The following is a 23,672-nucleotide window of genomic DNA, read 5'->3' on the forward strand; positions in this document are numbered from 1 at the left end:
ATAATACTGAGCTCACAGTTGCTTCCCAAAGCCAGGTTTTGGACCACAGTTGGGATTCTCAACACAGAAGGTGAAGTAGCAGCATAGGAGTGTTCTCTGTCCTCAGCTCCTCGTCCTTATTTGAGCCCCGCTGCTGTTGCATGGAGCCAGGAGCAGCTGGGAGGGAGAGCCTCACTCTGACATCTTCTGGTCAGGTCTCTCACCATGGGCCTGGCCGTCCCTAGACTGACTGGGGGCCAGTGACGTGGTCCAGTCACACTGGCAGAGCAGCTGAAAGAGATGAGACTCCAGAAAGAGGGAGAGACAGGAGAGAGAGAGAGAGAGAGAGAGAGAGAGAGAGAGAGAGAGAGAGAGAGAGAGAGAAACGAAAGGAGAGATGGCGGCGCTTGGGGGGGGGGGCTGCTGCTGCTGATGCCTGTTGGAACTTGCACTTGGTAAAGATGAAAATCTAGACTGAGGCACGGCTTGGTGTGTCCCTCCCTCCAGGGTGGCCCTGGAAGGACAGTTCTCAGCTGTCTAAGCTCATGAGGGTTATGACTTGTTCTAGTTTGTAAGCCAGTTTCTGCTTTCCACACTGGTCATCATGGTCCAGAGGTCCAAGGATCTGTGGAAGGATGGGAAATGGAAGATTACTAGTCTGGGTAAGTGTGCGCCAGTGTTTCTAGGGTACACAAAGGTAGCGTGGATACTGTCAGGGCATTAGTGTGCCTGCTGCTACTGATACTAGTGTGTAAGCAAGCAGCCAGAGTGACGAGGGTAAGAAGAGGTGGGAGGCATGTCACCTGCAGCACAGGACACCAGTACATACACTGTCACATCTGGATAATGTGTGCATTCCATTCTGTGAGAGACAGCAGCAGGACAAGCATTGCTGAAGACACCTATACAGAGAAGCCACTGTCACCTCTGTCTCAATGGCGTCTGGGGAGTTCCATAGCCAGTGCAAAAGTGGGGGTGTGTGTGTGTGGGGGGGTTCTGATATTAACAGGGCCTACTTTTCCTTCCACGATAAGGAGGAGATTCCTTGGTAGCTCCTTGGGGCCCAAATATCCACATTTAGAAAGTCAGTTGACTTAACTTTGTCTGTTAAAAGCCAAACATCCCTGAAGGAATAAGGTTGTAAGTTGAATATGCTTTCCATTCCTATTCAGTAAGTGGCATATAGTGGCCGAGGTCTCCCAAACCCATTCTGAGGTCAGGCGATTGACAGAGGGCAATATTGGGATATTGTGGTGTTTGTGGAAAAGTTTCTGGGATTTCCCAGAGACTCAAGACAAGCCACACTGAGTCATGGTTCTGCCAGTTGCCAGCCTGGCGATATGGGGTAAAACACACTCTTTTCTGAAGGGCCACACTTCCTTGTCTGGAATCTACCTCTGCTTTGCTTGGGTCCCGTGGATAAGGCCAGGTCTCACACACAGGCAGCCTAGGCCCAATGCCTGCTCCACAGAAGGCACCAGGCCAGCAGGGTGGGATGTTCTGTGGTCTGAAGGGCAGGGATGAGGGTTGGGGAACAGAGTGGTGGCTGAACTTAGGGAACCCTGGAGGCTCCTTGGGCTTCAGATTTCATGACTAATTAATGCATGTTTGATTATTGGGGGACATCATGCTGCCTACGGAGCTGGTCAGGAGTTGTTCTCTACTGCTGTGATACTAAAAGTTGACAAGTGTTCTGGTAGGTGATGGGATGTTTTCCTGAGACGAAGCAGGAGACTCTCAGTGCTGCGTCACGGAACATGCTTATTAGCTTGACTGCCACAAACAGGAATACTTTGCTGGGGACCAAAACTGGTCTGGAGACTGGTGGCAGTGGCCCTGTCCTGGAGGGACTCGCCATCACTTTCTGATAACATGAGGGCCATATAAAGTAATATAATGTGTTGTCATTGACTGTAGGACACTGGAATCTAGACCTGCTGGGATCCTTTAACAGGGGTCTTGAACTTCTCTGGGTGACAAGGCTGTAAGGTGTAGAAGAACCTGGGCACTGGCCTTAGCTCTTGGTATTCCTACCTTCTGCTCCAAGAAGGGTGCTATGCTGTGCTTGGATCCCAAACCACTTAAGTTTGTATCCACACAGCTAAGCACCTCCCAGAGCACCTGCATGTGAACCAGAATGAAGGCGGAATCTATAGTGGCAGTTACCTAGGCGGTATTTTCCAACTAGAGAATACAGCAATGAAAAATATATGCTTTCCGTCCCTATTCTGTTCTGTTTTTGTCTATTTCCCCCTTCTATTCCATTCCTTTCTATTCTGCCCATGTATCCACTCTGTTCTTCCATTCCGCTCTCTTCCATTTGACTCCATCCTGTTCCGTCCTGTTTCTATTCCGCTCTGGGCCGTTCTGCTCTACAGGGTGCCATGAGACACCCTACGCCATCCATAAGAGCAAGGAAGTCCTGGCTCAGTGAGAATTGGGTCAGAGAGGAAAATGAAAAGAATTTAAAGGCAGCCATGGTGAGAGAATAAGCTAGGTCTACTGGGGCACACTGTATTCCTAGAAACCCTGGAAGGCTGAGGCAGGAGGCAGGTTCAAGGCCAGACTGGAGTCTGGGGGTGTAAAGTGAACTCCAGATTAGTCTGGCCAGTTTATGGGGACTATCTCAAAATGAATGGCGGTAGAACTCTTGCCTCACATGTGGGAGGCCTTGGATTCAGTCCCAGGGCAAGGGGTAGAGAGGAATAAAAGAAACCGAGGGCAATAGGATCTGACGTGGATGTGTGGGTCAGCTCATCCTCAGTGACTATTTCCGTCCACGGTGCTGCCCGGGGTCTGGCTGATAGAATTTCCCTAACAGAGGCATCCGTGGTGGGGCTGTCTCTGTACAGGAAGCATCCAGACGTGCTCCTCGTCTCTGTGTCCGCGGGCCCTGGCAGGGCAGGGCCAAGCTTACCTCCTCGCTGTATTTGCCCACATAAGAGAAGATCTCCGAGAGCGCGCTCATCGTGTTGAATTCATTCATGTGCATCCGCGACTGCTCGGCCAGATATGCGTTCATGTCCTGGTCGCTGATCGCCGGCATCTTCCCAATGTCTGAGTAATATCTGTGAGGGCCGTGAGACAAAGAGGAATTGGGATCCATATACAGGAGACATGGAAGCTCCAAGCAGTGACAGCCTATGCAGGGACCTCCTGGGGATCATAGTAGTGTCCCCTCTGGGCTTCCATGCCACAGCTGGGGAGGGCTCTCTGCAGCTCTGACATAGGAGGCCCTGAGGGAAGGATACTGGAGGGTGGAGAGAGAAGAACCAAGAACATCTACTTTGTTCCGAGCTCCTGCCACAGGGCTCCCGCTTGCCTTGTGCCTCTCCGGCAGGGCTGGGGCTTCTTCTGAACAGTTGCTCCTCCGTGATGGCCTGAGCGATCTAGAGGTTAGCAGAGAGGTGGAGGGGGGGCCACTGGGAGAGAGAGGCTGGCAGAAGGCAATCAGTCACTGTCACTTGCAGCTGTGTGCTGCTGTCAACTGGTTAATTAGATGCCAGCATTTACATTTTTAATTTCTGCAATTTGACATTTTATGCACCAGACCTCCGAGTCCCCCCAGCCAGAGGAGAGCTGTGTAGTTTCCTAATGAGAAAGTGAAGAGATCTCTGCGCCCCTAGCACAGCCACATTTTTTTTTTAATTTTTTTTCCTTCCACAATATGCTTTAGGGTTGTGGGTAGCAGAGAAAGAGAAGAGGCAGCTAGAAAGATGGGGAGTCACCGGCAAGTCAAGAGGCATTGCAGTTGCTGGCCCATGGAACACCAAGTCCCTGGACTGCAGGGCTGAAGCCAGCAGCAGGGACTGCAGGGCTGAAGCCAGCAGCAGGGACTGCAGGGCTGAAGCCAGCAGCAGGAGGAACTAGACTGGGGGGAGAGAGAGGAGATCCCAGGGAAGAGGCAGGCTAAGGCAGGTGAGGTGCCAGCATGGTGCTTAGGGAAGGAAACTCCTTCAAGGTTTTGAGTACTGGTGACAGTTATGAGCCCTCGGATCTCCAGGGACTCAGGCTTCTATCACAAGGTGACCCTGTGTCCTCACTGGCCCTGCTCTGTGTCTTGCTCAATTTTTACCCCTTCCTGTTCTGACAGGGTGCTCCCATCCTTTATCCATGCCATCTCCTGACTCCTGCCTGTGCCCAACAGTCCTCAGTACTTGGATGACAGGCCGTCAGAAGTGGTCTTGGCTCCTTCAGCCAAGTACTTGTAGCTCCAGGGCTACAATGAAAGACAGCTTAATTTGTGACCAGCGACTTCCTTCCGAGGCAGGCGAGGGCTGAGACGACTGTTTGCCTTGGGCTACAGTCCTCTGGGATTGCCACTGCATCCTCGGGGAAGAAGTAAGGAGAAGACATCTGGTCTCCGGTCATAAAAGGGGGTGATCAGAGGGAAACACCTGTGGCCCCAGAAACCCATTTGCTGAAGCAGACACAGTGCCCACCTGCCTGTAGAGTGGATCCTGCTGTGGCTGGCAAGGAGCTAGTGGTCTTTGGCCTGCTGCCTAAGCTAGAATAAGACAGAGGCTGAATGACGGGGCCTTTTAGGAAGCAGCTTGAGGACATTTGGAAGATGTGCTGCCCTTGGTTCGTCTGGACTCCATCCTGCCCTTCTCCATCCGCTTCTTGCCCCCATAAGCTCACAGTGTTTACATCCTTGGCCTGCTTCAGTTGCGACCTTTACCTCAGAAGACCATCACCTTCTTTACAAGGCGGGCCCAACCCTAAAGCTCCTGTCTCAGTGTTCCAACAGGCAGGATTTGGGTGAGTTAGAGACATTCCAGGCAGTAAATGTCCAGGAGGAGTCTCCATTCATGGCCCTGAGTAAACTCTATCTGGATAAATACCAACATTCCATATTACAGCAGAAGAACAGAGGTTTCGCTAATGGGTCCCGACCTTGCTGTTGCCAAGGAGATTTGCACCACTGTGCCTCATGGGCCCAGTAACTACCAAGCCAGATAGGTTTGCCTAGGGAAGGTTATCTGAGAAGCACGGGCAGTACTTTCTCCCATTTTCAGTACTTTGGCCAGCAGCTCAAGAACATGGCTGTGCCCAATGCTTTTGTCCAGACAGTTCTAGTCTGTCATCTGTAGGAAACCAAAGCCTCCACGCAGGACGGAAAACTCGGGTTCCCACAGAGAAGACATAACTGTCAACAGACTTGTGAAGGCCTCTGCTGCTCCCATTACCTGCGTGTGACACTATCAGGCCTCTCACAAGCAGTACAGGTTCCTACTGCTGCACAGTCCCTGATGGGTATAGTAGCCTAGGCTAGAGATCATTGTCTACACAGCGAAAGGGCCTTTTCCATGCTAGAAGCAGAAGATGCTCAACATCTGTCCCTTGCAATAGTTTGCCTCCTGCAGGGTGCTTGAGTAATGCATTTCTCCAAAGAGAATATTTAGGGTGTGTGTGTGTGTGTGTGTGTGTGTGTGTGTGTGTGTGTAAGTGTGTAAGAGATAGGGGAGAGGTTGGGGAGGGTTGGAAAAATAAGAGTGGAGAGGGCAAGAGCAGGGCCTGGAACCTTCTCATCTGAAGATGATTGGTGACATGCTGTCTAAGATGTGACATCAGGTGTGTGTCACCCCCTGTCCCCCATATCTTACCCTCCTCTTTCCTTGAGGAGACTGACTGGATCAGGGCATGTCTGTGGTCCTCTTACTAGCTCCCAGGTGGCTCAACTACATGGTCTTATCTTTGGAAATTTATGGATGGGTGGAGGCAAGTGGCTACAGGCTACTCAGTCACCGGCTTTCTACCTTGTTCCCAGCCCCAGGCTGCCTGCTGCTAAGTGGTCCCACCCTCTCAGCAGGACTCAGCTAACACTTGGGCCTACCTACTCCAGGGTTCTGCCCAGCCCACGGCTATCCAGCCGCCCCACCCCCAGCCTGACCTTGACCCTGCCTGGAGTCTTCTCTGCCATGTATACAATTGCTTCCTTGCTACTCTTGCCAAGCTGGCCTTCATGCTGGGACCTCAGCAGTGATGCCTTATCGATTTTTAAAGAATGCGATAAAACCCTGACAATGAACTTCAAACAAGGGTTCTCAGCAGCTGACTGCACGGGAAGAAAGGTCAGCCTTGACCACCTTCTCAAACTTACAGGATTTCTGCCTACAATGAGCCCCCTCTTCAGAGAGGCTCTGAGTACCCCCAAGTCCCCCTCTCCCATACCAGGTTGGTCAGCCCTGGCAACCTGGAAGGCTGGCTGCCATTTCCTGTGACACGGAGAGGCCGGGTCCCACTCCTGGCTTCAGTTCACACTCCTTGCTGGACTTTGCCCAACTTAGGTGGGATGCCAGCCCCTGGGGGCTCCCACATCAGAGCTCAGGGAGCTGCTATTCAGGGAAAGGTCCCAGAGATCTAGATTCTTCCATGTTCACGCATCTCTGAGTGTAACGGTTTAAAGAAACTGGAAGGAGTCTTCAGCTGAGAGTTCTAGTAAGAGGGTGGGGATGCAGACATAAAAGCCATTTTGAGCCTGCCTCAGGCTATGATGCCCCAAATGTGGCTTTCAGATGCCTCTGTGAATGGATGAGTGATGTCTCCAGACAGAGCAGAATGAGGGCCTCACTCCTTGATCCCCTCAGTTCCAGCTTGCAGATCCTGCCAGACCCTCAGATGTGGGAGCTGCAATGTGGGCCAGGTCCAATGTTTCCCATGTGTCCAATACACCCAGAGTGGAGCCCACGGACGCATCTGTGTCAGCCTAGTGGATGCATGCATGAAAAACCAGCTGCCCAAACTCCCTTCCAGGGCCAGCTCTACCTTCATCTATAACTAAAGCCAGGGATCTCAATGAGCACTGACCAGTAGCTATACAGCGCAGAATCCATTCGGGTTCCTTAGAAAGCGTATTTAAATGTTGACAGTTTGTTGCCCTCTTGATGCTAAGCTGCATGTCATAGATGGTGTTTTAGTGTGTGGTACACAGTGGTGCAGTCCCTAGTGGACCCACAGCAGCTCTGCTCTACTCAGCTCCTACAGACAAAGTCTGCAGATGACAAACGACTCAGGCTTGTGTTGATAGGGACAGCCTTGAGGGTCTCCCAGGCTAAAATCCAAGGAAATCGGGGGATCAGAAGGTAATGGAGTACTTATAAGCAGAGGGCATGGTATTCATGTAGAAAATATCACAATGAAAGCCCATTACTTTGTATAACACACACACACACACACACACACACACACACACACACACACACACATATATCTTCAAATAAACAACAAAACAAAAGCAAAGAAAAGCCAAACCAAATTTCTGGTGATATGGTAAAAGTGATAGCCAGTCAAACACCAGCTTCTGGAGTCTGCACTCACTCTTGCTCCTTAGTGAGGATCAGTGCCCAGCCAAGAGTTTTGAGGGAAGCAAGAGGCTCTCCTCTCTGCTGAAATTCAACCACAGGCAAAAACCCAATAGGGAGAGTAAAGGTGGGAAGTCTGCAGGGGGTCACCATTGCAGGCAGGTAGAGGCAGAAGTGGATGGAGGGTTGGAGAAAGGATGGTGGGTGGGTGGACGGGAAGATGGATGCTATGAATCACGCAGATATCCTATGTGTATGGTATATGTAAATTGACATGGATGGCATGGAGATATATGTATGTGTACAGTTGTGGTTTCGTGTATACACAGTGTATACATGTGTATGCCCATGGTGCCTGTGCATTCATTCAATACTGTGAATGCATGTAGATTTGGTCTATGCGTATGCAGAGTATACATGCTAAACGTGTGTGTGTATGTGATATGTGTATGGTGTATGTGGATATAGGCATGAGTGGAGTGTGTGTGTGTGTGTGTGTGTGTGTGTGTGTGTGTGTGTTGGGGAAAGAAGATCAGGGATCACGTCTCCCTCCTTTGGGGATAAAAAAAGACACTTCAGTCACTAAGATCCATGCTGTGTTCCATATAGGGATGTGGGTCACATAGTAAGGTCAGCCATGGTTCCCAGTGCTTGCTTCAATGTGGAGGCTATGAGTTGTGGGTGTTTCAGGTGCAGGATCAGCTATGACAGTGACTAGTCTGGCAGCTTTGACCTGCTTGCAGGGGAGTACTGTCTGTTTCAGGGTGTGTGGCCAGGCACCCTCAGGTTTCCATGGGCCATACTCACCTCTCCACCCAGTTCTTGTAACTGGGAATATCCTTGGCATAGAGCAGCTTGTTGGAGGGGGAGTCCTTGCCCAGCCGGTGCTCCGATGTGGAGCAGGAGTCCATGAAGGTCTGGGCCACCACAGAGAGGCAGGCGTCCGTGATGCTGTTCTTGTGGATGTCAAACACAAACTGAGGGTTCTTGATCATGTTCACCCAGAACCGCAGGGGCAGGCTGTTGGAGGGAAGGAGCAGCTGGTCAGGGGTGATGGGGTGATGGGGTGTAGCCTGGTGGAGAGTTCCAAGAAGGAACAATGGCTAGTTTTCAAAGAGCTTAGGAACCATATGTGACTGCCATGGAAAGTTAAGGGGAGAGGAGGGGATGAGGGTCTATTCAGTACACAGGATATCAGCAAGGTTGGGATCTCATCTATAGATGTACCCCTGGAGGAACGTGAGAGGATGTGAGACCCAGTTGTGATGTGGGCTCTACACCGTCCTTTTGGCATCCGAGTCAGCTATGTGTATGCTTCAAAGCAGGGTTTGAACTTCATTCCTATTTGCCTGATGCTGGCAACATCCTTTCAGGGACTCGAAAGAATCTAGATTTTGCACATGGCTGCTTACTGGATGATTTGGCAGAAGTCACACCCTTGCTTCCTGTCTAGTGCCATAAGCTACTTCGTGCCTGGTGAAGGAACTGGCACTGGGGGGGGGGGGAGTTTGACCATATGATGACTCTTTACCACCAGGCTGACACATAGCACCAGCCCTTTATCTAACCCATAGTATCCCATCCCTCTCCTTCTGCCTTCCAGTCAATACCTATTGCCTCCCAAGAGCTAGGCTAGCAACAGGGAATACAATGACTGGGACACATCCTGTCTTCAGGAATCCTGCATTCCAGGTTTGCAGGGAGGATATACGAAGCCAAGTGTACACAAACAACATTTGCTGTTGGGAGCAGAGAATGTCGGGACTGAGCTAGGCATCAAATCCACCGGTGCAGAGCCTCTTCAGAGGGACACTTGATGAGTTTGTTCTCCATTGTTGCTGCTCTGTGTGTGTCAGTGTCTGAAGGAAGGGGGGATATACCTGTGATTTTGTACATGTGGAGGCTAGAGGTCACCCGTCAGACTTGTAGTTTTCAGTCTTTGAAGCAGGGTTTCTCTTTGGCCTGGGGCTCACTGACTAGGCTAAGTTGGCTGGCCAGAAATCTTCAGAGACCATCTTGCCTTGGCCTTTTTGGTGCTAACTTACAAGTGTGTACCACCATAACCCGTTTCTTCTGTGGGTGCTGGAGATCGGGTTTGGGTCCTCATGCATGCATGGCAAGCACTTTACCAACCAAGCTATCTCTCTCCCAGGTTCCCCATCCTCCCGCCTTTTTTTTTTTTTTTTTTTAAGACAGGATCTCATGTAGCCCACACTGTCTTGAACTTTACTGTGTAGCTGAGGATCCTTCTGCCTCCACCTCCCAAGTACTGAGGTTACATGTGTGCACCACAACACAGTTTTATGTGGTGTTGGGGAGCAAACCTAGGGCTCAAACAACCCCAGGCCTGTGTTTGATTTGTTTTTTAAAAACACTGCATTGGTGTATTCCTTGGATGGGCCACAGGTAGAGAAATCCACATACAGAGACAAAGAGGAGATAATTGTGCAATGCAGCCTGATTCTGTAGTCACTGTGTCTGCTAGACAGAAGGCTTGCAGGAGGAGAGCTTTGGGCTGTGCTCTCCCCGAAACCTTCCGCCTCTGCAGCTCCCACCAGCCAGCTGGGCTGCCGGTAAGGAGGGGACAGTGCAGGCATGGCTTTCTTCTTCCTCTCCGCTCCCACCTCTTTGCCTCCTGCCTCTTCCCCTGATGTTTTATTGTTGTTTTGGTGGCTGTGCTCACGGTTGGTGATGGTTACAATGCCTGCGTGTGTTTGGCTTGCCTCTTAGAACTTAACATCTTTGAATTACATTATTTCAGGGCACTGGATGCAATATTTCTCCTCTTGTTCTAGCTGCCAGCAGCCAGTCTGTATAACACTGTAAATACAGGACGATCTGACATTCACAGATGCCAATCTATCAACAAGCATTTAGTGAGTCTCTACAATGAGTGCCACATAGGGCTGAGGCAGGCACACTGAGGTCTGCTAATACTTGGTGTCTGTCATTTGCTTCTTCACTGGGCATTCAGGGGAGAAAGGGAACCGACTGAGAGCACCCCAGTACAGAGGCTCACAGTAGCCTCTCAACCTCCCTGAGAGGCGGCTATGATCACTGGGCTTGGAACTCTGAATGAGAGACTCAGTTTCCCAACCAGTCAACTCTCCTGTTGCAATCCCTCTGGGTTTCCCTAAGTCCCACTCAGATCAGAGGGGCTGGGAACCTACAAGGCTGCAGTAACTGTTTTTCCCTGTTCTGGAGCCTGTAGGGAGGCAGGCATACCATACAGGAAGCAAAGGTACCACTAAGGCTCCTGCCTAATGAAATATTAGCATGTTATTAACATCAGTAGTGACACTCATCTCTGGCTGATTGCAGTCACTCCGGCTAAATGACAAGGAGTGTTATTTAACAGAGAACCTGTGGGGACCTGGGGAAGACAGGCAAGTCACACTGTGAGTCAGGAATAAAGAGACAATGCCCTCAGCAGGGACAATGATGAACTCTGGTCCACAGGTAGAGCTGATCATTCCTAATTGCATCTTGTTGGAGGTACCAGGGGGTCAGGCCAGGGGCAGATGGCCTTCTGAGGGAGAACTTGCAGCTGGTGCGGTTCCGATACAGTCAAGGGGAGTGTGCTTACATCCAGAGTGGAAATTTCCATGCCCCAGGCCAGGTCTCTGTGCAGCACCTGAGATCTTGGGATGACTCACAAAGGAGGCTGACACCTAGGGTGGCTTGCAAAATCCTGTCTCCCTGGCCAACGCCAGTCCAGCTTGGTGGAGCACCTACTCCATGTGAAGGTAGCTGACACTAGGTAAAGATTGGTTGTCAGACATATATGGACTCGCAGGTGCTGCCTCTCCCAAGAAACACACTGACAGGACTTGGGAGGAGGAAGCCACTTCACAAGAGTGGCTGCATGTAACAGGCCCCAGATTCTAGGGGCCCTGCTTTAGAAGGACGGTAAGAATGATGCACGGCCTGAGCCTCTTTTGGGGTTAGTGCTCCTCTGCAAGTGGCAGAGGAAAAGGTCACAGCATGCTCAGGAGAACAGCAGTGAGACCCCAGGCTGACTTCACCTCAGTTTTCAGGTCTGAGCCCCTGCATGGGCTTCAGGGTGCCTGCCTGTGCCCCGGAGCATGGCTGAGCCTAGTACTACTCCTCTGCTGCTTCAGAAGGAAAGGCTGGGGAAGAATGGCCGGGAAAGGGGACCATCTAAAGGTGACAGGGATTCGAGGATGAGACTAGCTGTGCCCCAGGTAAAACTTCCAAGTAGGCCATCATCTGTCCACGTCTCATCAATATTTACTGAGCCCTGTTCCCTCAAGGTTCTGCATCCTGTGTTGAATACTGATGCTTGGCCTTGTGACTTCGACCTCAAATGAAACACCCACTTTATACAGATGTCAGGGAGGATACTGTGCATTCAAAGGAGAAAGGGGACCTCTGTGGAGATGCTCGGAGTGCTGTCAGTAGTTAGGGGATCCTGTGTCCCCCCCCCCCCCCAGGGAACACAAAATGATTCTTAGCAGCTTTTGGAAAGGAGCCTGGGGAAGGAAAAGATAAGCGTATTGGGTGGGATTAGAATCCAGGTGCCATGTCTCAAAATCCTCCTGATAAGACTGTGAAATGCTGTCCAGCTTATGCATTTTTCTGTGCTAGTATTTGCCCATGTATATAGACAACTGCCTCTCTTATTCCATATCCTCATCTGCCAGCTTACTGAGGACAGGGACTCTGTAATTAGTCTAAGATCCTCAGGGTTGGACATACTGTCCCACACCCAGAAAGTACCTGGATGTGACAGTGGCCTGGATATGATGGCATGTGTTATCGTTTGCTCATTGGATTCGAAGTTTGTTGACTGAATAACTGGCTAGAAATAAAGGTACAAAAGGAGATTAGAGGAGAGGGAAGGGAGGAGATGGGGAAGACCAGAGAGTGTGTGTAATGGGAGTTCTTAATTGCTCTGTATAATAAAAGGCCGCAGTCAGGTATAAAGGGAAACGCTGAGAGATCAGAGAGAGGGAACAAGCCACAGCACGCCTCACCTCCTTAGTGTCTCAGCAGAGAAGAGAGCGATGTCCTGTTTTCTCCCTGATTATATCCTGTTTCTGCCCAGCCAACTCACTTCCTGTCTCTCTGTACAGACCTCCAGACCTCTATGGTTAGCTAGTGGTAAGCGCCATTCTCTCACCCCCAGACAGGCTTTTATTTGTGCAAGAAAGATATCACCACAAGTGTGGTTGAGTGGAGACCTATATAGGAGGTAGAGAGTGGCCAGGTCCTCTCCAGAAAACCAGTCTCTCTGATGCAGGCCTTGGTGGGCAGGTCACTGACCTCTCCAGACATGCCCTTCCACCCTTCACTCACCAGTTGCTTTTCCAGGTATGGCGGACATGCGGGTCATGGATGCCATGCTTATCAGCCTGCTCATCAAGGAAGTCAAACATGTACTTGATGGCTAGGGGCAGAGCAGAACCGCGGTGCGCTGTACTGAAGATGGTCTCAAACAGGTCATCCACAAACTTCTGCAGTGTGCCCTGGGGGAGGGGACACATTTAGATCCCGCCCAGCCTAGGCAGCTCTGAGGAGGAGTTTCAAAAGCTACCTTGGAGATGGGCCAGCAAGGTCAGTGCTCTGCCTCCTGGCTAAGCCTGACAGTGGGGGCCACTGTGCATCAGACCTCCTCCCCTTTCATAGATCACAGACAGAAGACAGATAATATGGCCAAAACTACCTTCCTCTGCCAGCTACAGGGTCTGGCTTCGCCTCTCTGCCAGTGCCATTGTATGCCTTTTTGAAACGCCAGTGAGTATGCTTGGTTAGAGCTGACAAATACAATCTGCTGGTTCCATTTGGCTACTTCCTACCCTGGCTAATGACCATCTGGGTCCACGGAGAGACCGGAGAACCTAGACTCTGAAGAGAAAGGTTTGAACTGTAGGCATGCAATACCCTCCAATCAGGGTTAGAAATGGCATCAGCAGAGCTATGGATACAGCCTCAGTTTCCTTCCTTAGTGATGGCGCCCAGGGATAGTAGGAGAATGGGAATAGATGTAGCAAGTGTCTGTAGCTGAGGAAGGGTGCTGAGGAGGGTGGGACCGGAACTTCAGATTGTGTGCTCGTGTCTGCTGGGACCTGCCTGGAGTGACAGGTTGAGCAGGATCCTGTAGCTCCATCCTAAGTCATCCCAGGCAGTACTGGTGCCAGAGGGGCTGGTGCCCACTTAGCAACTGTGCTAGCGATTATGCGTATGTGTGGTATGTGGCTATGTGTGTGTACAGGCGTGTGTGCATATGTGTGTACATATATGGAAGCCAGAGGGCAACCAGATTCCTCTCCAGAGTTTTTGAGATGGGATTTGGCTGAATCTGGAACTTGCAGTTTGGCTAACCTGACTGGCCAGCAAACCCCAGGCAGGGTCCTTTCTCAGCTTCCCCGGCAGGAGCAAGGCACTGTGCACAGCTTGTCTGTTCTGAGGAGGACTCGAGGCTATCCGACTTGGCTCTCATGCTTGTCTAGCAAGCTCTTTACCATCTCTTCAGCCCTTGGCCACAGTGTTTGAATGGCAGATGAAGGCCCTTCCTGCAACCACACACTGCCAGCACACTATGGCTCTCATGCTCCATACCTTTGTGGCCAACAGTCGTGTCAGATAGATTTCAGACACCATCTTGCTCCCCCGGTCCCCCTCCTTCTGGTCTCCATGTTCATGGTTCTTCACCAGATGCCACAGCTTGACTCCACTTTCCAGGTCAGGGGTGATCATGGGTGTTCGGGAACGGAGGCTGTCAGGGCTGCCTGTGTACCGGATCATGTTTTCTGCCAATGGAAAGAACCCAGCCCCAGTATGCATGAGTCTGTACAATTCTGGACCCAGCAACTCCCAGCATGCTCGTCTCCCCAGCCAACGCCACTATTGTGCGATCCTTCTGCTACTGGCTGGTGCTATCTCCTTGCCTCCATGTGGCACATTCCCCGAAATGCTTATGTCTTTCCTGCCACCTCCAGGAATTATCTCTAGCGAATTCCACCCACTTAGGCCACTCTCCTCCTGTACTTGGCATGGAGTCAACCCTTAATTATTCAATTTGTAGAAATGTAAGCGTGTTCTTCTGTTACAATTTTCCTTGTGCGTGCTTTCAAGTCCTGTGGCATTAAGTGCCCATGTAAGAGCAGGTAGGCTGTCTCCCTTAATGAATCTTGGGCAGGTGAGGGCTCACCAGGGCTTCTGTTTGGCATTGTCCCCCTCTGGCCTGGGCCACTTTGTCTTCTTGCTGAGCCTCCTTCCTATATTTTGAGTCGTGATAAATGGGAACTGGACAGGTAGTGGATGGTGCCCTGCTATGCCCATGCATAGCCTATATGTTCACCTCTTTATTGTCCACAATACCCTGTGTTTGTTGTCTTTTTTTTCCCCTAAACCCTGCTTTACAAGAATGTCACTGTGCATGGTGGCCAGGTGTCCCCCAACACATCAGTGACAGAGCAGGGTGTCTCTAGAGCTTCTGCCTTATATCTAGAGCCCATTTCCTTCCTTCCCTTTCATGACACTGCATAACAGGGTGACCTTTACTGATCATCTAACCTCTGTGCTTCTGAGTTACAACTTAGCAATGTAAATAATAGAAGGAAGTAATAATTATTTAATTGACTAGATTATTTGTGAACTTGATGTGAGATGATGGGGGAGGGTGAGCCTTATACACTGTACAACCTCATGAAGATTAGGTTCTTTTCCTGTGTATGCATGCTCTCTCGCTCTCTCTCTCTCTCTCTCTCTCTCTCTCTCTCCATGGTGAGCATTCATATGTGTATGTACATGTATGGAGGTCAGAGGTCAACCTTGAGTGCCATTTCGTAGGTGCCATCCCTCTTGGTTTTTGAGATGGGTACTCTCACTGGTCGGGAGGTCATCATTAGGTTAAGTTGGCTAGCCAGAAAGCTTGAGGGTCCCCTCCTAACTCCACTTCTCCAGAGCTGAGATTACAAGTACACGCTACCATGGCTGGCATTTTTACATAGATTCTGGGGGGTCAAACTTAGATCCCCATGCTTGCATGACAAACCTTTTACCAATTCAACTATTCCGGGCCCTAGGTTTCTGTTTGCCTGCAGCCATGGTACATGTTTATGCCCTAGAGCTAGTGATTGGTACCAGTCACCTCCGCTCCATCCTAGCTTCTCCTCCCCAGTGGTCAGCTGACCTGCTCCTCTCCCCAAACCAATGAGGTCTGTTGACAACACTTGCTCAGGATACTCCTAGCTCCTCCCACCCCTGATGGCTGAGGACATCTTACCATATTTACTTGCTGAAGTCCTGGACACTGTGGAGTTGTTCACTGCATTATAGGCTGTCACTTGCTTGGACACTAATGCCACCACAGAACCATCCGGCACCTACAGGGTAGAGGCTTCTAAGGGCCTGGGCATGGAAACTCTTCCCACCCATCCCAGGAAATGAGGATTATTTGGGGTACTGAGGGACAATTAGCACCTTGCTGGGAACAACTCCTTTCCCTTCTGATAAGACAAGACAAAGACCTTAGTACCAGCTGCTTATGGCTTCTGTAGAGAGCAAGTTCTGGCAGGACCTCCCCCCTCCCTTACTTTTCCCTCCCCAGGCTTTCTGGAGATCACCCAGCCTTAAATGCTCAGGAGGCCTTCTGAGCTCGGGTCCTTGGGGAATCTGCCCACACCCTACAAGAAGCATGCATGTTGCTATCCTACCTCCCAAGAGAGTAGGGGGGGGTCTCTGACTGGGTGACATCAGCTTCCCTTGGGTCACCTAGGATCATGGATTACTGATGAAGAATGCACTGGGGACTTAGCATCGAACCTGAGTGAGTGTTTCGAGACCTCCTTGACCAGCTCCTGGCTTTTGTGGTCAGCTCACCTGGTAGTGGGCTACTGTGTTGAGTCTCTTCCAGTCATTCTCAATCTTGGTGGTGATATCTTCATCCTGTAGGATCATCCTTGCCCCGCTTCCTTGTCGCCACTCTGCAGGGAGAGTGGTGGCAATTCAGAAAGGCCCTCTGGCCCCTCCTGGGAGCACCCCGTGTAAGTATCACATGGTGCCAGCTCCAGAGCACATTCAGATGGACTAGTGCAAGCCCAAGTCTCTCAAGGGACGGATGTAGATGCTCTCGAGGCAGAGAGGGCCTGAGTTCTGGTCCTAATTCAATGCATTAAGTCAAAAGAAAGAGGGATGCATAACACCACCTGCCCTCCCCGTACGTGTTTGCTGTGAGCGCTCACCACATCAAGAAGTGCGATGCAGTGTCCGTGGGATGAGTCAACTAGGAACTCAACAGGACACAAAGTGCTGGGCACTGACAGCATTGACAAGTTCAGGTGGCACCATCACAGCAGCTCCACCCACTGGCTGCACTGGAAAGTCCCTGCGCTGGGGAAATCTGTGTTGCCGGTGTTCACTCACAGAGGTAACCCTCATGGGAAGAGATGGGACACCCTCAGAACAGGACTGGGCTTAAAAAAAGAAAAGTGTTTGGACCGTTCTTAAATCCCTGAATGCCTGTCTCCACAAAACTGATGTGGATAGCCTCCATCTTGGGATCTAGACAGCACTTAATTATTTTAGTATATTTTAATACACATACATACATATTAAATCCCTACCTCCCTGCCCTCCCCCGACTCCAATATCCACACCCCAGGGCCTTGCTGATGCATCACACAAAAGGAAGGAGCTAAGAGCTTGCTTCTTATCAGAAAACCTCTGCCCTATTCTGCACAGATCACATATGGATGGACAAGGGCGCGTCATAATACTGAAATATGCAGGTGAAAGTATATTATGTACATGGTGGCTCTACTACATGTGCTCGTGTGTGTGTGTGTGTGTGTGTGTGTGTGTGTGTGTGCGTGTGTGCGTGTACACACATACAGATGCCGCTTCTATGAGCACACACCCAAAAGGAATTAGTCTTTTAAAGTCAAACAGAACATGTGTCCAGGCCAAGCTGCTGCTGGTCTGGCTTCCAGGCAGTCTCTCCCTATCCCCCCCCAACCCCCCACCCCCTGACAGTGTTTCCTGGCTTGCAGCTGCTGGCACTCCCAAGCTGTGCAGAGCACAGTGGGCTGGCTTGCTCAGAGTCCATGTAGATGGATGCAGGCATCTCTTGCATCACACTGCCTGCCTGGCCTGCCAGAGTTTTTTTTCCCTCTGTGGGCCCTAGAGACATATGTGCAGATTCCCTACTTCGTTTCCCTCCTGCCAAGGTCAGGCTGTGCCTCCCCTTCTGGCCCCATTTGAGGCACAGAAAGTTCTATTTCTTCCTCATTTTGCGTGCTGTGGTTAGAACTGTTGACTCCACCAGGCATGGAATCCAGGCCCAGAAGGGAAGCATCTTGCCTTGAGGAGGAGCAGAGGAGATCCTGATATCCAATCCCAGCCTTGCTTTACCGGGACACCCTCAATGCCCAGCTTAGCACCACCACACTAAGATTCAAAGGGATGGGTCAGGTGAGGCCTGCTTGCTCACTGGAGTGGAAAGTCATTAAGGGATGCCTCCCTCTGAGGTCTGAAGATGACCTTGGTGGCGATTGGAGCCTGGGGCTGGAAAGGTGATATGCAGAAGGGAAGTACTCTGTGTGGCACCTGATGGCCCCTGTTTCCATCTGCCAGTGGGCTGCCCTGTTTCTTTTTGCTCTGCTTTTTAAACTCCCCATGGGTCTGCAAGCTCTCACGCAAGAGGAGGAGGAATGTTTGCTGTGGTCAAGCAGCTGATTCTCAGTGCAGTGCACCCCGGTGAAGGGCAGCTGGGCTGAGGAACATGGCAGTGAGCATCTTCTGCTTGCATGGTGAATGGTGCTAGGGGAGTCAGAAGCTGTATGGATGGCATGCAGGCAGTACACCACTGAGGGTGGTCGGCATTCTGCACTTCTGCCTATCAGCTGGGCCGGAGAAGATATTCCCTAAGGCCCAGCTCCTAGCCCTCAAGCATACTGGTGCCCTTTCTAGTAGAGCCACAGCAGTCTTGGTGGCATCTGAGCGATGATAACAAGCTACTGATTCTGGGCCCCAGTGCAGGATTTCCATTGCAAAACTCCCCCTGAAATTGTGCAATGCACAGCCTGTCCAGACATACTTAGCAGCCATGGTTGTGGGTCTTGTCCAGTAATTATGTAAGCAAATGGGAGTCAGTCTGTTTCCATGCCCCCATTCAAAAAAAAAAAAAAAAAAAAAAAAAAAAAAAAAGTAGGGCAGAAAAAGGCTGTGTCTCCCCAGGGGCAAAGACTGTCCTTGGAGTAAGAAATCGATGATGCTAGATGTCTACCAGCAGGACTTGCATGGTGCACAGGACACAGGATGCACTCGACAAATATTCATTCGATGGGTGGAAAAGCGGGCAAACAAGCGAATGAAGAAAAGGTGCCTGTGACTCGGTGATGGCAGCTTGTTTTATAAGCAGTGAAAAGAGGACCTCACATTTGCATGTGTCCATCCATAGCAGATGGACAGTGAGCGACAGTTGGAGGTGAACTGCGAGCTGCTGCTAGCAGCCTGGGAAAAGGATTATGGGAACTGAGAAATGTGACCTGGTCTTTGCTTATTGTCCCACATAGTATAACTAGGAGAATGAAAAGCAGGTCAGCCCAGGAAGCCAGACGCAGAGGCCATCATGCCAGACCGCTTTTCATCGTACTGGCCAGCTGAGCTCACACCCAGGGATCTTCATAGGGGTCACACCCAGGGGTCACTCAGTGTCCGCAAAGGAGTCTCTGTGCTCTGTCTGGGTCTTCTCAGTGCAGACGCTGGGGGTAGATGCAGCTCAGGTACTGCCTTCTTAGGCCAGCCATGTGCTGGGAGGAGGAAGGGAGAGGAAGGGATGGGCTTTTACCCTCACCTGTGGCCACGCTGATGGTGGCAGGTGGCTGTTCCGACTAAACTCCCACTTGGAGCTCTGGGAGTCGGATAAGTCACTGGCTGTCTTCATTGGGCCTGGAGCTTCCCTTTCCACAATGCCCTGACATCTTGATGGAATGTTTTCCCCACAGCCAAGACACTGGCAAGGATGTTGGGCAGTGGGCAGATGAGACACACATCACTGATGCCAGTGTTTGGCCATGGGGTCTAGGGCTACAAGAAGAGCCTCTGGTCTGCCCAGTCTTACAATCCCCAACCCAGCCCCACGCTTGGGCAGGTGTATCTGTGAGCACGTGGGAGGTGGCAACTATTGTCTTTTAGTCTCAAACAGTTAAGGATGCCTCCTTAAATACCAATATAAGGATTGTAAGATGGAATTAGGGGGCACTTAGCCTTGCTTTCAGAACCCTTAAGCCTGTTATTTTTGTTACTTCTTACACAGAAAAAATTGCTATGTGCTTTTTACCTGAACGATCAGAATGGTTTTTTAAAAAATGAAGTTCTGTGCCATCCCAATCCGCTGTTGATGAAAGGAAACCTGGGGGCTGGGTAGCTAGCTGCTATTGGAGATCCCACTCCTGGGGCCTGTGATAAAGAAGCACTGGCTACCAATTGGCATCCACCAAGAGCTGATCTCTGGGAGGATGGGAGTGTGGAGTACAATCAGCACGACTAAATCCCCAGGCAGGCTTTCAGTTCGTCAACAAGGAAACTGCTCCCCAGGATTTGGCCACAGTTACCCCATTGGAGCAACCCACTTCCACTGCATGTCTACACTGGCCAACCTTCCACGTTGTCCTAGAGCCTCCCAGAGTCTAGCTCTGGCTTCCCACCCACATACTGTCCTGTATGCACTGTGCCCATGATGTTGAAAACCCAGATTCGGAACACCCCTGAGGTTCAGTGTCAGCCATTCATCTGGACTCCCACCCCCCATTCATCTGGACTCCCATCCCCCCCATTCATCTGGACTCCCATCCCCCCATTCATCTGGACTCCCATCCCCCATTCATCTGGACTCCCATCCCCCCATTCATCTGGACTCCCATCCCCCCATTCATCTGGACTCCCACCCCCCATTCATCTGGACTCCCATCCCCCCATTCATCTGGACTCCCATCCCCCCATTCTTCTGGACTCCCATCCCCCCATTCATCCGGACTCTCCCCCCCATTCATCTGGACTCCCATCCCCCCATTCATCTGGACTCCCATCCCCCCATTCTTCTGGACTCCCACCCCCCATTCATCCGGACTCTCCCCCCATTCATCTGGACTCACCCCCCCCATTCATCTGGACTCCCATCCCCCCCATTCATCTGGACTCCCATCCCCCCATTCATCTGGACTCCCATCCCCCCATTCATCTGGACTCTCCCCCCCCCCATTCATCTGGACTCCCATCCCCCCATTCATCTGGACTCTCCCCCCCATTCATCTGGACTCCCATCCCCCCATTCATCCGGACTCTCCCCCCCCATTCATCTGGACTCCCATCCCCCCATTCTTCTGGACTCCCACCCCCCATTCATCCGGACTCCCATCCCCCCATTCATCTGGACTCCCATCCCCCCATTCATCTGGACTCCCATCCCCCCATTCATCTGGACTCCCATCCCCCCATTCATCTGGATGCCCACAGGATCCAGGAGGCCAGACCATAGTGTGTGAGCTTCAGCTAAAGACTGTGGGTTGCGGAAAGGTAAAGGGGCAAGGGACAGGGCACAGATCACAGGAGTGTTCAGGACATGGGCCAGAAGCACTTGGGCTGCTGATGGAAGATGGGAACAATGTGCACACACATCTGTGAGGAGGCATGAGCTTGGCAGTGGAGTTCCAGGATCAGAGTGGAGAAGGCATTACCTGCAGCTGACCCGGAAGGAAGGAGACCCTGCCTCCTAGAGATGCTACACTGAGGGGTAAACCACCCCCAGGGCCCACGGTGCCTCTGCAGTTTCAACCCTGGATCTTGCAGTATTTTCTATAGGTAGGCTCACACATGCATACATGCGCGCGCGCGCGCGCACACACACACACACACACACACACACACACACACACACACACACACACGGCAGGGGGAGGCAGAGAGCACAGGGCTGGGGAAGAATGGCAGCATAGCCTGTTTCACCCTTTATTCTAGCCAGGGGATCCTGAGCCCAGCGCTCGCTCTTGTCTGTGCTCACGCTCAGGAGGTTTTGTCCCAGGAGACACCCAGGCGAAGTGAGAAGGAAGCCTGAGCCTAGAGGCCACACTTTCTAACAGCTACCTCAACTTCCCCCTGTGGGCTTTGTGGCAGGCTCTTTCCAGAAGCCCACTCTGTCCCATCACACAGAACCTGTGGGACGCGGGAGGAGGAACAAGATTCTTTGTGCACACCTGTGAGCAGGTGAGCCCATGACAGCCTCGGCAAAGGCCCCGACTCTCCATACTCACTACTCTGAAGGATCTGGGACAGGGACCACAAGCAATCGGAAAAGCTATGAGAGCGTCCTGGGTGTGGAGTGAGAGCTTACAGAGCTGGAGACCTGGCCTGGTACCTGTAATCCTGTAATCCTGGCTACACAAGAACATCACAGGTTCCAAAGTGCCTGGGCAACTTAGTGGAGAACTCTGTCTCAGAACAAAAAGTGAAAGCGGTCTGGGAATATAGCTCAGTGGTAGAGTGTCTGTCTAGCACGCACAGTGTCCTAAGTTAAATGCCCAGACCTTTGAAAAAAAAAAAAACACAAGAAAGAGAAAACTGACCCCAGTTTATTGGGGTGGGGGGACTGCGACCATCTGAAATTATTTTTTTTTTTTAAAAGAAGACATCATGAGAAATTCTCAAGCAGAAAATTACTGAACTGTGAAAGTTAGGACTTAAAAGAAGTAATTTCCAAGATAGAAATGCAGCATAGGGCCTGTGAACTATGAAGTGTCCTGCCCGGGAGAGGCAAAGGATGGCCCAGCCACAGCTCAGTGGCCTTTTGAGTTCAGGGTCTTGTGTGTGTTTGGCAAGCACTTACCGCTCACTGAGCCACATCCACAGCTCTCATTTTCATTTTACACCCCGAGTCAAGGTCTAACAAGTTCCCCGGGCTAGCTTTGAACTCATTCTGTAGCCTGGGCGTGCCTGCCTTGAACCTGGGACCCTCCTGCCTCAGCCTCCCCCACAGCTGGATCACAAGGTTATAGCACCAACTCAAGCTCCAGCGGCTTTTCTCTGACACAGTCTGTCTCTGGAACATGTGCTGGGTCAAAACAGAATTCAGCAGGCAGGTGGTGGCCCTGAGGAGGGGAGGGAGGAGAGTGACCCTGGCATTCGTATGCATGTATCCAGAGGAAACTGCAGGCTGAGGCCTCTCTCACCACAGCTCTGCCCACAGGCCCATGCCCTGCTCCAGACACCAGGGACAGAGGAAAGACTCACTCACAATCCAGTTTCTTATACTTCTACCTTGCAAGGAGAGAAATGGCGGGGGGGGGGGGGGTAATAAAAAAGAAGAAGAAGAAATCCCATTATCTTTATCTGTCCTTCCCATCACCAGGCAGAAAAATGCAAACGGGGGAGGGAGAGCTGCTACCAATTCTTATTCCGCAAGAAGAGGGTGTATCTTTTATTGCATACAGGGATTTCTTATTTGAAAAAAAAAAAAATACCCTTTCAGAATGATTCCAGTAGCAAGACAGAGTTGGGTGGCAGATTCTGGGGGCTATTGACAGCATTGGCTCAAACCAGAGGAGCTTGTGGAGGTCACAGGCAGTCACAGGGGCAGAAGGAAGGCCTGTTGGGGAGACTGGGGGGGGGGTGGGTCTTTTCGTCACCTCCCCATTGTGAGGCATGGGCCTCAGCTCAGTGCTTCCCTGGGCTACCAATTCCCCACTTGTGCTAGGAAGCTAAGGCAAACATTTTTATTCCTTCTGGTGAGTAGGAGACATCAAGAAGCCTTCCTTATCTCAGAGAGAAAGGCAGTGGTGAGTTTCTCCCAGTTTCCTAGCCACCACTCCAGGCAGCTAGCTTACCTAATACTGGTGAGCCCTGAAGATGGATGGCTAATTGAAGAGTTGAGATGCAAACAGCCCCCTGTTCAAGTACTCCAGGGTAGCCGTGGTTGTGAACAGATGGGGCCATCTCATACATTCAGGGTGGAGTGCCACCTGGGCACTGTGCTTTGAGAAGCCCACTCTCCTGAAATCTGTCTCTGACTACCTTTCCTTCCATCCACCCCCAACAGCTTATAATCCAGGCAGACCCTTTCCGTCCTGTGATGGGGAATTTTATGTGTCAACTTGGCAGGGCCTTTGAACCAAGACATTTGGAAAAACATTATTCAGCCTATTTGTGTAGGTGTGGGTACACAAGGAACATCGAAATCCAGAGCGGGCTTCATCTAATCAGTTACAGGTCTATAGAGAGCAAAAGGCTACCATCCATGAGCCAGAAGGAATTCTGTATGCAGATGGCCATAAACGGTTCCCTGGGCCTCCAACCTTCCAGTGCATCCTGCAGAGTTTGGACTTGCCTACCTCCAAAATCATATGGTCAGTTCTGTACAAGATGCCTCCC

General features: G+C 51.1%; 1 protein-coding gene across 1 annotated transcript in view; it reads right to left on the reverse strand.

Annotated features, from left to right (window-relative positions):
* Positions 1 to 387: 387 nt before the first annotated feature.
* Positions 388 to 23,672, reverse strand: part of Plxna4 (plexin A4) — a 426,662-nt gene continuing 403,377 nt past the window's right edge. The window contains exons 26-32 of the mRNA XM_051175888.1: positions 16,131 to 16,234; positions 15,535 to 15,634; positions 13,866 to 14,056; positions 12,603 to 12,772; positions 8,091 to 8,303; positions 2,897 to 3,047; positions 388 to 604 (exon numbers count right to left, since the gene is read on the reverse strand). Of these exons, the coding sequence (XP_051031845.1) occupies positions 509 to 604; positions 2,897 to 3,047; positions 8,091 to 8,303; positions 12,603 to 12,772; positions 13,866 to 14,056; positions 15,535 to 15,634; positions 16,131 to 16,234 (1,025 nt within the window). The 3' untranslated portion in view covers positions 388 to 508. The remainder of the gene's footprint in view (positions 605 to 2,896; positions 3,048 to 8,090; positions 8,304 to 12,602; positions 12,773 to 13,865; positions 14,057 to 15,534; positions 15,635 to 16,130; positions 16,235 to 23,672) is intronic.

The sequence above is a fragment of the Phodopus roborovskii genome, unplaced genomic scaffold, assembly GCF_943737965.1.
Source record: "Phodopus roborovskii unplaced genomic scaffold, PHOROB, whole genome shotgun sequence".
Taxonomy (NCBI): domain Eukaryota; kingdom Metazoa; phylum Chordata; class Mammalia; order Rodentia; family Cricetidae; genus Phodopus; species Phodopus roborovskii.